Raw genomic sequence first — 19,366 nt, forward strand, 5'->3', positions numbered from 1 at the left:
AAGGTGTGGCACCAATCAACACTTGTAGAGCATGAACAAGGATAACAGAATGAAACATCACATTTCAGATGTGCAGAATGTCTGAAAAAAGACCTGTCCTTTGCAGAAAGAAGAAGAGTCCTTACCGCTGAAAGGTTTCTGCAAAGCCCCTTTTGTCTGAAAGGCTCCTCAACCAGGTGCAGTTATAATAATCTTTGGGGGGGGGGTGAAACAGTGATTCGCTCACCGTTCATTTTGTATTCTGTTTTAAGAGCAACCTTTGGGCAGAAGGGAGGTACAGCCAACACATCAAATCTGTTATTTTCAAGCCGAGAGCGGAGCGAAACAAGTCAGTCTCCCACACAGACCCCCAGAGAGAGAGGAGAGAGGATCACATCAGCTTCAGCTGCAGGTTATCTGCTCTACCTTGACCAGCGCTTTCAGTCCTGACTGTGATGGGGGGGGGGGGGGGGGGGGGGGGGTTTCCTAAATCCATCACTACTCATCTCTGAAAATACACAAATAATGTAGCTTCGGACTCTGTTCATGATGAATCAAGTACGTCTGGCAAATATAAAATAAAATAAAACACAATTAGCATTAAATCAAAAAGCGAGGAGAGATCAAAGATGGGACTTGTCTAGTTTGAATCTTGTCTTTGTGCGAGATTTGAGATTGTTATCTAATCAACTGGATGACACTGAAGTTTCTGTGTATCACAGAGCGCTTTCTGAAGCAATGACACCAGCAGATTTTCCTGTTTACGGAAACGTGTTTTCACTCGAGGCAGCAGTGACAGTCATCTTAAATCTTACATCAACTTTCTCTGATCCACCTACTGTAGATTAAACATGTAAGAAACAAAAATGTTTAGACATGTCACACCAAAGCGGATGTTCTCTTCACCTCATTTGAAGTAGTTTGTCTCCATACGTGACTGCATACTCTTTCTAGTGAGAAATCAATTACCAATTAATCACTTAGATGTCCTTAATCTGCAGCATGCCTTAAATTTAGAGCATAAAGTCTAACATTGCAATGAAATATAAACTATATTTGTAATATGATGAGTCAAGAGTACAAGGCTTCTGCTGCTTCTCTGACTGTTAAAAGTAGACAATAGGCCCTACTTTCATATGGAAGTGGTAGCACAAACTGTAATAATGGAATTTTCTTTAGGCAGTTTTTTTTTTTTTTCATCTGCATTTGTCTGATAATAATTTCTCATCTTTGAACGAAATTGCTTGTGATAATTTGAATGGAGGAGCGTAGTTGAGGCTACGGTGCAATTTTAGTTCTCCTGTTAGCATGAAATTGCGTTTCAGTCCTGCTCGTACTTCTTCTCGAGGCGGAAACATGCTTCTCTGGGTGGCGTGTAGGTGACCATGCACAGGGGTTTTTCAGAGACTTTCACATGGTTGTTTCTTATTTCTTTCCATTTAGATCGCGACTTCTGACAGGAGGCCAGCATGGTGCATTGTTGAAATTTGGAGCGTGTGTGAATATGGGTCTCTGCAACCTACAGTAACCCATAACACCCTTCTCAGCATAGGTTTGCAAAGATGTTTACATGTATCTTCACAGAAGCATAATTCAAGCTTTAGCAGAAACAGTGCAAAAGAAAATGTCATGGCTTTAGTTAAAGGAGGCGCACACCCAAACCTCCTTTCATGTACGTTGACTTTCACTTGTAAAATTACTGTAGTTGTTGTGTCATTGTAAAGATATGTTGTTATATAAGTTGTCTCCAACTGACAGCAGTGATGTATATTATTATATATATATATGTTTGTGATGTTGTGTATTTGTGTTTTAGGCTTTGTGGTGATTCATGAGTGTGACCTGTTTTTTTTTTTTCCTGATGTACTCCTCAGTCTCTGTCCTCCCGGTCTATTTGATCTGTCTATTGCTTTTTAAAGGTACCCTGTGGCATTTTTTTACCTCTAGGAGCACTATTTTAAGTGGGTCGCCATTTTATTTATATTGTGCTTGTGTATGCGAACAGTCATGCACATGTGCAAACAGGCAGACAACATGACGCACATTCCTGCTGCCAGTTTCATGCTATTCTACTGATCGACGGTGACGCAAACATGGAGAAATGTAGCGATGTGCCAACTAAGGCAAGAAAGAAGAAGAAGTCTGAAAGCTAGTAAACATGGATGTAAATAATTCAGTTTTTTAAATATTCTTTCAAAAATGTCTTTGCAAATGTTTCATAAGAGAAAAGATTAATTCAACACATTTGTCAGGCCTTAGGGATTCACAACGTGTTTTAGTGAGAAACACTGAATGTAAACTTGCCCCGATTCCACCTGCTGATTCTGTATTAAAACTACAACTACAACTACTCCTTTCCAGCCTCTTTTCCACATTGTGCCATATTAGGCCAGGATTGCGCTACTGCTATTGGTCATCCAAACTGCAAAAATTTGAACCAAGTGTGCTCCCACAGAGAATTAACCACTTGGTGAATGAAACTGCATAAAATGAGAAAATAACAACAGGTCAGCTTTACCATCTCAAAGGTGTTTTCCCACTGCTCATCTATGAAAGGAGGTCTAATTGGCAATTTCAATTTATATAGCACATTTCATTACAAGTAAGCTCAGAACACAACACAACACGATGTACGCTATACAAGGAACTACCCTAGTGCTACAATACGGGTACACACACACACATACACACACACACACACACACACACACAGTAATTAAATATACACCTGGAAGAATAGGAAAGTATTGAGTTTGCTTTTGAATGTGGACACAGTTGTGATGGAGCTCAGGTCAGCAGGCAGCTTGTTCCAGAGAGCAGGACCACAGTAACTGAAGGCAACCTCACTGGATCTGGATCTAATTCTGGGTACAGCTAGAGAAGACCTCCACCTGATGACCTGAGAGGCCTGGTAGGGTTATAATCAGTAAGCAAGACAGAAATGTACTGAGGAGCCAAACCATTAAGTGCTTTATAGACAATCAGCAGGTTTTTGAAGCTGATTCTGTATTGTTCCAGTGACTTCAGTACTGGAGTAATATGTTCAGTTTTTTGTCTGTTTGTGAGGACTCTGGCTGCTGCATTTTGAGTGAACCGGAGCCGTCCTCCTGCTTGAGATGAATGCATGAACCAGTTTTTCAGAGTCAGTTTGAGATATGAATGCTCTGAGTTTTTATATATATATATATTTTTAAGTTGATAAAATGCTGTTGTGGTGATATTGGTAGTGTGATTTTCAAAACTGAGATCAGTTTCCAAAATAATACCAAGGTTTCTGATTTGCTCACTGTATTTAAAAGACAGTGGTGCCAAGTGTGAATAAATTTCTTGTCTCTGAATTTTAGGACCGACTATGACTATCTCAGTCTTGTCTGTATTGAGCTTTAAAACGTTTCTGGACATCCAGTAATTAATATAATCAATACAGTTTACCAGTTTGTTAACAGGACTGAGATCACCAGAGGAAAGTGAAATGTACAACTGTGTGTCATCAGCATATAAATGATAAGATATATTATGTTTCTTTATGATGATACCAAGCAGGAGCATGTATAAATTTAAGAGCAGTGGCCCAAGGACGGACCCTTGTGGAACTCCAGAGAAAAACTTTGTTTCTGCAGATTTAAAACTACCAACTGAAACATAAAAGCTCCTGTTCTTTAAGTAGGATGAAAACCAGTTAAGAACAGGAGCCGCTAAGCCGACTGAATCATGAAGCCGTTGAATTAAAATGTCACGATCGGCGTCAAAGGCAGCAGTGAGATCAAGAAATACTAAAATGGAAATTCTCTGTGAGTCACTGTTAATCTTAAGGTCAATGATTACGCTTATGAGAGCTGTTTCTGTGCTATGATTTGCTCTGAAAACCGACTGGAATGTATCATATATATTGTGAATTGAAAGATATTCATCCAGTTGTTTATATACAACTTTTTCAAGTATTTTGCTCATCTGTAATTATCAATTACAGATGGATCTAGGTTGTTTTTCTTCAGCAGAGGTGAGATTACAGCATGCTCGAGAGAAGCAGGGAAGGTACCAGTCTGCAGGGAGCTATTATAATGTTTACTATGTCATTTATAAAGCAATGACAGACAGTTTTGAACAGTTTGGTAGGGATGGAATCAAGAGAACAGGTGCGAGACTTTAGGCACTGAATATATTCCTCCAGATTTCTGGAGTTTACAGGTGAGAATGTAGACATTGAGCTCATGGCGGTAAATTGGTGTGAAGGTGACAAGGAGCGAGATGTATTGCTATTAAAAATTAATATTTTATCTCTAATATGAGAGACTTTTTCATCACATTTGGTCGTAGAAAGAAAGTCATGAGGGATAGATTTGGAGGGATTAATCAGTTTGTCAATTAAAGAGGAATGAAGCATTATTCTGATTATTCTTATTGTTAATCGACTGAAAAATGTAGAACTGAAAGTAGGAAGATAGATAGATAGATAGATGGATAAATAGATTATTTTATACTCTAGCCTAATAATGTACAAAGAGAAACTAAAATTGAAATGTCAAAGTACGCCTTTTAGGCCCACACTAACATTCAGAATTAAACCTTTGTAAATGTCTTTTACTGCCGGGAGACAGTCATTTGAAAACCAAGGTGCCCTGATAGTGGCCGCTCGGTAGCCACTTTACCTGCATTAATATTCAGATGTCAACACATGCTAATGCCTGTTCCTTTCTTCCTTTCCTAATGCCTTTTCTTGTCCTCTGGTTCAACTTATTCTCCCCATCCTCTTTTACCATGAAGTCCTTCTACAGTGCATTTTAACAGTATTCTGACCAACAGTCATAAAAGTCTGAATCTGGGCTATCCTTGATGACAATAACTCTAAATGCATCTTCACAGCTCATAAATGTCCCTGCATGGATACTTATAAAAGGACAAAGGTTGTCTTTTAATACCTTTACTACTATACTAATATATTCCTGCATATTTTCTTATTACTGAATGAAAGAAAAGATGAGTTAGGAGACATTAAACTTGTCATATTCCCAGCTGCACCCGGCCTCTCTTTCTAAAAGAACAATCTTTAAACATTACCCTGGAGGCCACAAGACTTCGGTGTCTTGCAAAAGGGGAAATAATATAACCGACATCTTCTTAAGAAATGGAACTGTTATAAAAGGTGAGATCTTGAAATCTAGCATTCAGAACAGTAGTCGATTGGAGGATTGTCTACCTTCACTGTGCTTGGATTATGTATTCACAGCGCATGTTATAGCTCTGTCCCAGTCTGGCTTTATGTCCCTGCACCAGTCCACCGGATGCCCTCAGACTTTTCTGCCTGATTAAGGCTGGACTGAGTGGGAAGAAGGACAGATAAGAGAGGCTGCAGATTATATTTAAGGACTACTTGAGATACTGCTGCTTTCTACATTGACTCTCGTTGGATTGAAGTGAACTGAAACACTAGTTATATTATTCAGAGCTGCAGTTGTTGTTACATGCAGCCATAATATGCAAACCGCTACGCTTTACAGACTTGATTTATTCATGTTTTTGTCAACAGCAATATATGTGTGTGCTTGATGTTACATGCGCACATATTGATGGTTTGTGCATGGTTATATTGTGTCTTCTTGGGTTTTTTGGTTTTCTATTTGCTCTGTGTTTCCCTCCTGTGTTATTGTGCTCCACACCTGCCCTGCATCAGTCTCGTTAGCCCCGCTCCCTGTGTCTTCCCCGGCCAATCAGCTCCCAGCCTGCCTTTGTGTGTTGCCACCTGTTCCTTGTTGTTTCATTAGTTTAGTTGATATTTAAGTCCTGGTTTTCAGTTCGGTTTCGTTGGATCCTTTGTTCAGTTTTGTCCTGCTGTTTGCTCTGTATTTTGTTTTGCTCTGATCTGCCAGCTTTGTTTTTACCTGCACAATCTTAAAATAAAGAAGTTATTCTTCAGCCTTGCTCTGCCTGCAGTCTCCTGCATTTGGATCCACCTGCTCTGCTTCACATAACAGTGCAACCGCCCCCCCTTTGCTTTAAACTTAAAAACTTGGTGGAGTCTTGTGAACAGGGAACTGCTGGACAGGCTGCTGGCAAGCTGTGAAGTAAATGGTTTCCTGCTTGACTTTTGTATTCTAGCTATAACCTGGCCTCTAACACTTCCTACACAGATATGTGAAAGCTGGAGAGAGTCGGAGACATTGTTTACTTTGACACTGTGGTAACCTTATCATGATACATGATACTACTGCTGCTATTCCCAAAGGATCATGTTCCCTAAAAGAAGTTGGAGAGGAGAGGTGTACAACATAAAGAGCCTTTTTAAAGCACTCAAACTCAAATAGAAAAGCAGAAACAATTGCTTTTTTATCCACTTGGAGGAAGCAGAACAAGCTGTAACCAAACATTGACATAATATCACCTTGTTAAGTTGTTGTGGCAGATGTGTTACCAAAAAAAAATACTTATTAATAATTAATCAATATCACCTTGTTAAGTTGTTGTGTCAAATGTGTTAGCAAAAAAAAAAGCTTATTAATAATTAATTAATATGATCCCTGCTGCCAGAAATCACGCAGAACAAAAACAGCTCTGCCAACAGTGTTAGTTGGTAGAAATGATGAGTATGTTTTGTTTTTAATGATGATATTCAGCACGAGGACAACAGTTGGACCCCTCTGCCCCGGTCTAAACCTGGAATACAACCTACCAATGTGATCTCATGGGATGGCGTATAAATAGCATGCCACTTTAGGGATATTTAATGTGTCATGTCTACACATTTTAAGCTTTCCATGTGTCATTTAACACCACATTTTAGGCTTTTCATGTCATTTAACACTGTTGGTTAGGTCTAGGCACAAAAACCACTCGGTTAGGGAAAGATCATGGTTTGGGTTAAAATGATCAGTAAAATTCCTGACATGATGGTAATAATCTAGTCATCCACCCAACCCGCCTCCTCCCCTTCCTCCTAATAATAAGCCAAAATCACCTTTTTATAAAAGCAAATCAAGTCAACACAATGTTGATGTCATCTGAAATGTGTCACTTCTCCTGTCACTCACACATAATTATAGGTCGCTTTTGGCGGCTGAATTGACGACCTAAATAGCGCAAAATGACTTATGAAATTGGCGTGTTATTTATACACCATTTGGGGAGACCAGGCTGAACCTACACGTGTTCATTAACTCATACTCACTGCTTTCCTCTGTACATGTGATACATTTTGGCATCATATACAGAAGAAGAAACCGCAGTATTGTAGATCATCCCAAACACACTTGTCTGCTGATGTTGTTTTTGAATAAAAACATTCAAATTTTGTTCTCACTCATCAGGGGGGCTCAGTGCTTTTGTAACAGAAACAGTAGCCCCAGTTATACAGCCTGTTCAAGGTAGGAATGTGGGACCATTGGGGACCATTGTTGTTCCACCATTAAGCCAGCAGCGAAGGAAGTCACAAAGCCAAATTGACGTCTGTGTAAAAGCGAGAGCCGGCGGCATGGCAGGACAGGGGTGAGACGTTTTGATGAAGTGTTATGTGTGCAACCCGCCACCAGGGGATATAAACCTTTCTGAAGAAACAGTTAGCAGCTAACCTACGGCAACCAAGACGCTAACGCTACTGTTGAAAATGTCTGTGAATTGGGGAGACAGAGAGGTCCGGGAGCACCTCAACACTCAGTTCACCTGCCTTTATTGTTTAGAAAGCAATGTCACCGCCCTACATGTATGATATACATCACATTAGATGCTGACGTTGTATAAAAAAGTAAAGCCAGTGTAATGACGGGTCGTCTTTACGGCAGTGTTGTGAGATCTCTGTTTAAGAGACGAGGCTGGAATACCAATGTGCTCATAATTATGCAGGTTATTTTCTTTCTCTGCCTCTAAATGAAGTCGCCAAAAGACTAAAACAAAAAAAAAACAAAACTCTTTAACAACCAAGGCCATTCCCCTAGAGAACAAGATGGCATTTGACTGTTCATTAACATTTATCCTGGAATAATAAGAGAAGCAGTGTGTGTGTGTCTGTGTGTCATCAATATCTGTTAGTATTGACCACTTAACCAACAGAGAAGGTGAAAGGGAGAAGACATGAAAACAGACAAAATAACCACGTTTCTTTTGTTTTTAAATGATCAAATTAAGACAAGGGTGGCAATAATAGTCTTAATTAGAAATGGCAAGAGCACTGGAGTGCTAGTGATTTGGTGGCAGTGGTAAACAAATGTCTCTAAAACATCAAATATCCAGAACTGAGGCTGCAGATTGCGCTTCCTCTTCTCTCTGCGTGAGGTTTCACCGAGGCATGACCTCACTTCAACAAGTTCTCCTCCAATTCAGTCTGCCAGCTGTTCCAGTCATTCCAGTCTGGTTGTTATTTTCCCTCCAAAAGACAGCAGCTCTATAAGCTCTCACATCAACGATGGTGAACGGAAAATGACCACGGAGCTGACAAGAAGTCTTTTATCAACTGACTGTATCCACTTTGCCCTCCTCACCTTTTTACCACCACTTATAGGTTATGTTTTTCCGTCCAGTTTGTCTGATAGTTAACAGCATATCTCACAAACTACATCACAGATTTCAATGAACTTTGGTTGAGAGTTTGTGGAGGAAGAATAGCTTCCTTTTCGTGGCAGATATTGCCACCGTAGGACCATTTATAAAAGACATTTTTACCTCTGAGTCATAGAAAGATCATTCTGTCATTCCTGATTTCTTGGTTCAATGTGTATCTATCTATACAGACCCACACTTATTCCCACATACACAGACTTTATGTGATTCTCTGCTGTTTTGTTTACTGTAACATATTTGAATGAACGTCCAGTTTAGTGATTTGTTTTTAGCTATGCTACACAGTTGCCCTTTAACTGTTGCCAAACTCTTGAAGTTGGCCTTCGAGACATAAATTGCCATCATTCTTGAACACGTTGTTCAAGAATTCTTGAACACGTTGTACAACCAAATTTAGATGACATACACATATTACTGCTGAGCAATCCTGCACAATTTACAAATAGTTGGTGCTAGAGCAGCATTGTCTAAATCTCACTTGTTTAAATAACTAATATTCCCAAACAGAATTTAGATATTCTCCATGTGCATGTCAGTGTCCAGTGTTTGAAACATGTACACAAGTATCCAGTTGATGCGTCTATATGCAGTGTAACTGCCTGATAAAACTCCAGTTTGCAGGCCTTATTTTTAAACCACCACTGACACATGTTAAGTATATTTAAATCAGGGGATGCACATGAGACCCCTTGTTTTCTGTTAATGGCCACTAAAAAAAAATGGCATCAAGTCAAAATCGTATATCTGAGCATTTCTCCTGCAATCAGAACAAACAAAGACATACGGCACGTCCATATGGAAACTCCACAGAACACCAAACAAGACCATAACAAAGCAAACAACAACAAAAATAAACACCTCTGGGATATAAACACTTACAAACCACCTTATGGAGAGGATTTTATAAAGCATATAACAAGATGTTAACTCCATATGGGCTCTTCTTTAGATCTGACGGGATTAGTAAATTTAATGAAACTATAAAAAACAAACTGCATCCTGTTTAGTGAACTGTTGTAGGACACCCTCATGTTATCTCTCCCCTCATGTTATCTCTACTAAAATGCTCCCAGAACAACATATTTTCTTTAATCTTTCAGATGATATTAACCTAAAATAGATTTTTTTTTTATAATTTGTAGCACAGTCAGGACTTTGAAACATATCATATTACCAAAAGTCCACAGAAACTTTAGTCATACTGCACCTCAGGATTGAGTCCATCCTCCCACCGTTTTCGTAATAGATTCATATCTATTAATGTCACTGCACAGCGGGCGCCGAAGCCCATTTGGGCCTGAAATAATCTCACTGACGAGACTTTCACAGACCCCGCCGCACATCAGACGAAAGAACAAATAAAACTTATTACAAAGTCATGGAGCGGCGGTGAAGAGTTCACTATTCTATATGGAGAAGAAAAAAAAAAACAGTAACACTTAAACTTTTAATGACTTGCTAAATGACATCTAAATGGCATCTTCATCATTTGCAGACACCAGCACACATCAGTGGAATAAAATAATAAAAAAAACAAACTCTGCATGTGACTGAACTCATCAATCTTTCAACATTTCCTTTTCAGAGCAATTAATCATCAAGTTTATTAAGCTCTCTTTTTAGGAAATTACGACCTCCAAGAAAAGTTTTTTGGTCAGAAGTGTACAACTTCAGACACGACTCGTTGCTTTTTTCTCACTAACGCCGTCCTCTATTATGTTCTCATTTCAGATCATAAAGTGAGAAGTTATTATGTGACCCATGTGTGCAAGTATAACGCGCATGGCTTGGCAAATGACAAGTTGTATCGTGTTACATCTTCTTCTTCTTCGCAGGGACAAATAAGCCCTCTCGAGGAAAAAAAAAAAGCGCTCTTATGCAAATGAGTGGCAGATATGTCTCAACCACAAAACAAATTAGCGACACATCTATCACATATTCCTTAGTGAGGCCTGGGAATGAGAGATGTACTTGTAGGGGAGGATATATTGAGATCAGCTGGCATAGCTCTGTAATTTATAGACTCACCGACTCAAGAGCCAATGCAATCATTCTTATGAGACTGATTCAAGCAATCTATCACTCCGGGGGCAAGCCAGTCCCGAGCAGTTTTTAAAGACTGTTTATGTGATAGATCTTCTGAACGGAGGGGGGGGGGGGGGACGCCTCGCAGGTTCAATAACCTGCTGGCTGGGTTGTTGAGCATCCAGGGTGTTGAGTTACAGAGGAACGAGCGCTATCGGTGCCGTTCGCTGGCAGAAAGATTGCAAACAATGCCGGTTTTCCTGCCAGCGATAGGAAAACCTCAGAGGGGGGGAAAAAAGCGGATCCGAGCGAGCCGTTGTGTACATACGATGTGAAATATAAATGCGAGTGAAACAGTTTGAAATTCAATATTTTGTTTATCCAGCGAAGGGATTCTGTCTCTGTATGTCTTTGTGGAAATGTATTCATCATTTTGATATTCTCTGTCTCTCTTTTTATGACACAAACACATCACGCAATACAGAGCAACTAACAGCAATCTAACCAGCGTCACTTGAATACATGTTAGGATTTTGGCTTTTCATATTGAAGCCACACACTTTTTTTTTTTTTTTTTTTTTTAAGAGATGGACAAGTTTCACATTTAACAATTTAATCAGCTCATTGATGCTTCAGGGGCAGTCTGACAGGAGGAGATTCAATCTAAGACTTGTTTTTTTTTTTTTGTTTTTTTTTTTTGACTGAGGACATAGTTTGATTGCAGCTCAGCCTCCCTTCATGTTGTCCTCATTACTTATCTGTAAAATCTGCTCTCACTTCAACTGTAACATAAGAACTTGTCAAAGCACTTTATCTGAAATAAGGCGCTGTTTGAGCTGGATCAAAGCACACCAGTGTTTAAACTCTCTGAATATATCCCCAGTGACAAAACCGCTCTATTTTGAGAACAGGCAGTTTTCATGGGCCACATGACAAAACATCCAGCGCATCTTTTCCTCCACTTGGCCGATGTAATGCTGGGTAAATCCTGAAGCTTTCTAATCAATGATTTCTGAGATAAGCAATCAATAATAAGAAAAAAAAGGTAAACCAGGATGCAATTAGCTCTTAAAAATGTTCTCAAAATGCCAAGACATGAAGCTATTTTCAGTAATTGGGCAAGAAAAAAAAAAGCATTCATACACCATAATCCTTACATAAACTGGTATTTATAAAACAAGAATGTGCAGTAAGAATAAACACATCACGCGTATTTTAGACCGTGATGCTCTCTGGAGCGATCTGAGTGTCATGTGGTGAAGAAGAAATGATAAATAAGATGAGAGATGTAATGTAGTGTCTAGTAATAACACAATTACTTGTTTTTTCAAATAGGTTGATGGCTAGTTTAACAGATTGTGTATGATTTTTTAGGGGGTTTTTTTTGCAGTCTTACGTAGCAACTTGTAATATTATTGATTTGTGTGCTCAATTTCATTTTTCTTCATTTAGATGTGGGATAAGGCTGGTGATTTTCTATATATTGTTCTTATTATCAACAAATCTCATGTGCAGAGACAAACCAACAATGAATCGATTCTACTTACATGTATTGTGTTTTTATCCAAAGCCTGATATACTTATTCCCCTGCATGTAAGAAGAAACTGCAGTAAATTTAAACATTTAAAGATATGCCTGAGGCCATTTAGAAACAGTGTCGCACTGACAACCTTTTTGCAACTGTAAAATGTACATATATTCAACAAAAATCACATTTTTTTTAATCTATGTGATGTGTTTATGTATGTAAATGAATATCAGCCAATATATTGGATATCTTAAACTCTCAAATATCAATATTTAGTATTGGCCCTAAAATCCAAGACCTGTCATCACTCTGCAAGGGTGCACATTTGGTTTCATCTACAGCTTTTTATAAATTTGTGCATATTCTTTGTGCATACTGAGTTTTTAGTCGTGAACCTCTGCAGAGTTTTATGCCTCCGTAGCAGAAACTGTACTGAGGAAGGATTTTTTTTTTTCTGAGTTGGGGATTTTATCGAGCAGAACTTCTCTTGTGCTCACTGCTTAAAGACCTTGTGTCACTTTAATTTTCAGTTCCAGGCTTTTTGTCACTCAAGAACCTTAAAAGAGACATGACTATAAATGGATTGAAGGTAGTGGGTGTTGGACAGAGCCGCGCTTGCACTCAGATGTACTTTATCTTGTCATCATGAAACAGGGTCCTTTTTAAAATTGGTGGTTCACAAACAGGAGGCTCATTCCTTTGCACTAACTGTCACTCTTACCCAAACTTCCTGTTGAGATCTCTGCTGTGTGAAGTCAGCGTAAATTCACAATATTACAGCACACAGCTTGAGAAACATTACGCCTCTTCAGTCGGAGATGCGACCTTGTGCTCCCATCGCTGTGTCACTGATCTACGCGCTACGAGAGGAGCGCTGACACGGCTCCCTGGTTCACTGACAATCCCAGTTTATAGCTGGCAATCTGCATGTGGGTGGACCCGACACTTCCAAAGACCGCTGATGACACAAGCCTCAGGCTGTATCCGGTCTTGTTAAGCTCAGCGAGACCTCAGGAGTTAAGACCCACCAAAAAAAAAAAGAAAAATCTGCTGCCTCGTCCTAATTTGATTTCTTATCTTGGCTTGTAGCATAAGGACACAGCTATGATATGGAGAAGGGGCATTTAAGAGGATAACAGAGATCCGTTAAGACCTCAGCACCAGGCGACGGGGGTCAGACACGAAGAGATTAACGTTTTTTTTCGTGCAACACAGAGTTTTTTGAGTTCTTAATCCTGACTGTGATCCCTGCTTGTTTCACTGTAGACAGGTTCACTGTGAAGCTGGAGGCAAAGTGCATCATGCCCAGTTGCAGCAGATGTCTCAGGGTGTCAGACACTCCAAAACTATTGCTCACTGCTGTTATAATTTTGGGGTTGTTATATACAACGCCGATTTCAAATGCAGCGAGCAAACCCCCGGCTCCAGGTCGTGTAAAAAAAAAAAAAGACAGAGAAAAATGCTGCACACAGAGATTCAGAAAATGTCTTTTTCAAACAGTGAGGCACTCCCGCAACCCATCAGGGCATCGTTGTTTTTCAAATGTATCAGCGCATGGCAACCCTCTAGGAACAGAATATGAGGAGGAATATTCTCAAGGCATTTGCGAGAACTGTAATGTAATTCAGACTCTGTTTATTGTCACTACAAGACAAGAAACAGATTCACTAAAACAAATTCGGCTCAGCGAGTCTCTTCCTGCAGAATATTGTGGTCTTTACATTTGCTCAGTGTTCATAAACTTGAAATGGATTCTTAAAAATGTTTACAGCTATACGGTATACACAGTACTTTGTTCTTTTATTAATCCACTCGCCTATATGTGTCAGCACGTCAAGGTGTAGTGGGCTGCAACCAACAGAAAATAACACAAGCTCTTTCACTTGTGTAATTCTTTTCATTTCACCAGAGCTATATACAATATGTGTAAGATACAACCTTTTTTCATGTGTTCAGAGTTCTGGTCTTGTCTGTTTTTCTTTTTTCCAACGTGCTGTAAATGACTACCGGAGCCAATCAGCTGCCTTTTCTAATTACCTTCATTGATCCTCATTGGTTTAAAGCAGCAACTCCCAAGTGGCCGTCTTTGCCACTGTGACAGTTTGTAGATACGTCAAATCAAATTGATGTGATGGGGCTGCTCCAGCACGACTGACTGTGCAAGTCTGGTTCCATAAATGTTCTGGTGCAGGTAGAAGGATCTAACTAGATCAAGTAAAGGTATTGTATGTTTGAGCACTTGAGTCTCCTTTACTGATATGTCTTTGAGTAGTGACTCATGAGCTATACAGCTTTACTAATTGGGTTTTGAATAGAGTTGAAACAGTCAGACAGTAAAAAAAAATAAAATGAGAATAAAAAACTCAGCCTAGGCCAACTTATCCAGTCAATATGGTTGGTGGCCATGCATATGCAAGCATCATTTCTCTAAGCTCTTACAAAGAGGAAATCAATTGACCTTCAGTGACTTTTCGACCATCACTCTTGCTCACATTTAGGTCTAATAACTGTTTTACTGTGGTTATTTTACTCTTGTTCAAGGGATAATGACACTTTATTACCACTTGGGTCTTATTGGGTTGACCATCGTTTCTATCAGCGTACTCAACAAGTTCATTTCTGGGATCAGAGAATGCAGGGACAAGGCTAAAAATAAATCAAACCACAGGTTAGCTAAACTTATTCAGAATAGAAAACAAAGGCAAACAGAATTATTAACCAAACATCCATCAGAGTTTACAGATTGACTTCCTGGTTCATTATACTTGCTGCGTGCAAAATGTTCAATGAAGGCTAGTTATATGGGATTGATTGAATCAGAGTAATTATACGCACATCAAGTACGTGTAAAGCTAATAAAAAACAGCATCAATGAAATATGATCCTGATACACGTGTTTGTAAATGTTCAATTTGTAAATATGTGTTGATTTTCTTACTGTTAGTTGATCTAGTTAATATTTTATTAAATGGTGTTAAAACCCTTTTTTGTACAAGAATTGAAAGTTCCCCTTCGGTATATTTTTGATGTGATGTTGATTTTGATACATATGTGATGATGAATCTGACATAATGTTTAATATACAAGATATATGTTTTGATATTTGTGATAGTTTTGATGTATTGTTTTATGAGGTATGGCCTTTATATTCCTGCTCTTTGTGATGTACAAAGAGAATAGTTAAACGCTTTGGGATGTTTATCACCTCGGGCAGGTTGAATGGTTAACCGCACCTGTCAGAATAGAGCTTGTCAGCATATTGCTGTGCATGGATGTATAAAAATGGGTATGTTATCAATTTTTACAAAATTTTGACCTGATGAAAATCTTGATTGAACCGTTATCCTATCTGATTAAATTTTGTGGCTTGGAGTAAGTGTGCAGGTGTAATTTTTTATCAAAGATGGAAAAGATTCTCATGTTTATGACTTGAGAGCGCCATCAAACTCAAGACAGTCGTATGATTACAGCGTTGGTGGAGTGATGGTTAAAGATACTGAGCACTGACAACAAAACACTATAAATTTGGGTTTCATCACCATGACTGACGGACTTTGGCTGAAGTGTCTCTATTTGTTGCATTTTCTAGTACTTCTGTATTATGAAGCACAGAGTCGGATACATCACCATCTACGTTTCCCAGTTGTAGTTACGACTTGGAAATGGGCGTGAATCTCGTTATTACGATAACCTCGATATGACATGAATGCAACGTAATTAATGTGGACGCTTTCAGTTTTACCTCCAAATAAAGTGCTTTAGATTATCCGGCTGAAGTGTTGACTCGTTTACAACCTGCCTGATATCGATTGTGGATGTTGCCTCATCTGAACTTGTTGTTCCCAAATCTCAAAACTCAAAACAGACAGAAATGATGCCAAAAGCTACAAAAACAAGACCCCAGCTAAAATAAAAACAGTTTTATCCAGAGTTACCCTTTAAATTCAAAACATAGATATATGGGTTGCCAGTAATAAAGACCTGAAGAGTGCATTTGGGAATAGGTTACATCATACATTTGCATTGTTATGCAATCTAAGCTGCATTAGATTGTCTGAAGGAATAAAGGGAGAAAATAAACATAGACAATTAAAAAGCATCTAATTTGCTTACTTCATCTTGCACAGGAGAGGGAGGATTTTTTTTTTTTTTTTTAAATAGAACAAGTACTGTATGAAAATTTTTGAGTCATAAAGCATCCAGCAGGGTGCATCCCACAATGCCCTGCTCGCAAAACATTAAGCATCAAAAACATGTATGTTTTAAACACAGCAAAGCATCAGATTTTAGTGGTTTTATGGTGACTCTGGTGAAAATCTGCCTCTAACGCCTTCATGCATTGAGCTACATCAGCACTACAAAGACAAATGAAGAGATGGTTTTAACAAAAGGGGCCACAGAGAAGGACCCAGAATCATCAGGAGAAGACATTAAGACAGTAACTGATGGCTGCTGATGATGTCTCACAGCTCAGCATCTACAACTGAAAACCCATCATATCCACCAACAATAATTACAGATTCATATTGCCAAAAAATGGTGAAATACCAGGAGAAAAAAGGCATCACACAGCCTATTAACCAATTCTAATATTTTCACCCATATTTCATCCCAAGTTCAACTCCTCTAATTCTAACATTCAGCCTTGTATTCCAAAATTGCACTGCTCTGGTATGGCGGCGGGGGGGGGGGGGGGGGGGGGGGATCGATAAAATTTGCCCCCAGGCTAAATTTCTTCTGGTGGGACTTCAGGGTTGAAAAGTGATGCAGAACCCGCGGCAAAATCAATACCGCTGTTGAGTCACAACACACACACACACACACACCAACACACCAACACACCAACACACACACTGCATGAAAGGAACCGCGCACACACCAACACATATTTCACGCTCCTTCAGTCCAGGTTTAGGTGCACAATACGAAGACAATGCGGATGCTGCCGTGCACAGACGTTTCTCGATCGTGACTGGAGCAGAAAAACGACGGTGTTAATTGCGCTACCTGTCCCTCTCACTATATATTTTCACGTCACTTTAAACAAACACACTTCCTGCTGCCTCCTCGCAGCCACTTTAATATGATTTTTTTTTAATCTTAACAACAGGTCGAAAATCAGGATGATCCACCGAGAGCATGCACGACAAAGTTAAGCAACTGATGCACCATCAATGACTAATTCAAGGCACTAATGTTTCGGGCGATTTGTCTCGCCATAACCGTGTGCAAGTGTGCACATAGAAACTAGTGCTGTGTTTGAAGAGAGCACAGTTTCTTCTCAGCCAATACTGACAGTATAATAATAATAATAAGGAAGACGACGTGATATGAATGAAATCTCGCCACTGCGCCAGTGTGTGTCTCTCCTCATCCAACACGTTTACACTGGACGCCAAGAATTGTGATCTCCTCTCATTCATAGGAAAGTATTCAGATGAGTTCATGTATTACTCTCATATGAAAATGAAACTGTCAAATAGAGGACGTAACTTAATGGAGGTATGCTCGGGATGCTGACATGCATATTCACAAAAAACCCCTCTCCAAAGTGCTGTGCGTCAATGCGCATACCATTCACCAAACCCGCAATGAAGTTTTCAGCTTTCATAGAGCTGGTGTTTATTAAGAGTTAGATTAAAAAAAAACATGAATAAGTTAATCATTCATACAGCTTACCTTGATGGCCTTTGTAGACTGGCATTTAACTTGATGAGATACGGTGGCGGTTTGGTTCATCTTGGGACGCCGACACAAACAGTCCTCCTATCCAAGTGAGACGCAACAACAGCCGAGGAGAGAAGCGAAGCGAGCTCCCTCTTACAACTCTGCCCGGGATGATCAGTGTTTTCGGTCTTTTGTTCGGTTGTGCCGCTGAAGCGCGCAACCGCATCTGACAGCTACAGTATGTGCCTCTCGCAGCGCAGCGCGGTACAAATGACCGCTGATGATGGATAACCAGGAGCGACCACAGGCTTCTCTGAACGGGGTGGCCAGAGGAGAGTAAAAGCGTTTGTATGGTAGCATCTGCACAGAAAATTCCCCAAACATTCATTCCTGCTCATAAGGAGCACTGACAGAGTTACACTGCCATTTATTGTTTTACAACACAGTTTCCTACATATTTGTACATTTTTGCGCAACAGACCATGAAGCAGACAAGTCAAATATGCAGATGTACTGTATATAAAATACAGAAACATGCATACTGTGCGCGTTTTCACAAGAAATCAAATGAGCTGCTTCTGCAGAAAAAAAAAAATTATAGATCCAGACTCCTCTGAAAACACACACACAAATAAAACACCCTATCATGTTAATGCAGGGCTATATTAACTTGCAAGGAAGCATCAGTTCAATACAAAACACATTATTTATCCCCTTAAGGCCAATTGTATGTAGCAGCTCATTACACAGATCAACACACGCACACACACACACACACACACACACACACACACACACACACACACACACACACACACACACACAAAGTTGATAGGAAAGACAGACAAATAATGTTAATCACAAAGCTAAAAACATTCAAAGGCTGAGCTTTAAAGATGCATATGGAATTGTTAATCAATACAATAATAAATAAGATCAAAGTTAATGAGGCCATATGGGCATAAAAAGCAACAACACAAAAAAAAACCACAGTCTTATGAGGAATTGAGATCCTTAAAGTAATGATAGGAGCAAATATCAATAAAGTTATGGGCCTAAATAGACCCCTTTTAACCTTTAAAGGACCAATGTGTAAGATTTAGGGGAATCTATTGGCAGGGATGGAATATAATATTCATAAGTGCGTTTTAATCAGTGTATAAATAACCTGAAAATAACAATCGTTGTGTTTTTGTTACCTTAGAATGAGCCCTTTATATTTACACAGGGTGCAGGTCCTCTTCCATGGAATCCACCCACCCGCTTCGAACGTTATCACTCGATCGAATGAGCGTTAACAGTCTCAAAGATATAGGTTAGAAGGAGCATTATCATCACTTGGTAAGATGGTTACCTTTGAGTTACAGACGCCATCTAGTAGCCATAGTAACTATGACCCAGGGAAGTGACTCAGTTCAGATGACGTCAATATAAGATAAGGTGATAAGATGATTTGATGATCATTTCCTAACCCTAACCAAGTGGTTTTTGCCAGTTTTAGCCAGTTGATGGAGACCATAAACAGAGCTAGAAGAAGAGTGAATATTGGATTTAGTTTTGTCAAATATCACCAGAAACATGAATTCAAATAAATTCTAGTAATGCTCCATGTCTGCCTG

The 19,366-nt window shown here is 39.3% G+C and overlaps 1 protein-coding gene across 1 annotated transcript in view; it reads right to left on the reverse strand.

Moving 5' to 3' along the window:
• The window catches only part of LOC122992637 (inactive dipeptidyl peptidase 10-like), a 205,135-nt gene extending 187,198 nt beyond the window's left edge, over positions 1 to 17,937 (reverse strand). The window contains exon 1 of the mRNA XM_044366492.1: positions 17,760 to 17,937. Within this exon, the coding sequence (XP_044222427.1) occupies positions 17,760 to 17,819 (60 nt within the window). The 5' untranslated portion in view covers positions 17,820 to 17,937. The remainder of the gene's footprint in view (positions 1 to 17,759) is intronic.
• Positions 17,938 to 19,366: the final 1,429 nt, after the last annotated feature.

The sequence above is a fragment of the Thunnus albacares genome, chromosome 11, assembly GCF_914725855.1.
Source record: "Thunnus albacares chromosome 11, fThuAlb1.1, whole genome shotgun sequence".
In the NCBI taxonomy this organism is placed as follows: Eukaryota; Metazoa; Chordata; class Actinopteri; order Scombriformes; family Scombridae; genus Thunnus; species Thunnus albacares.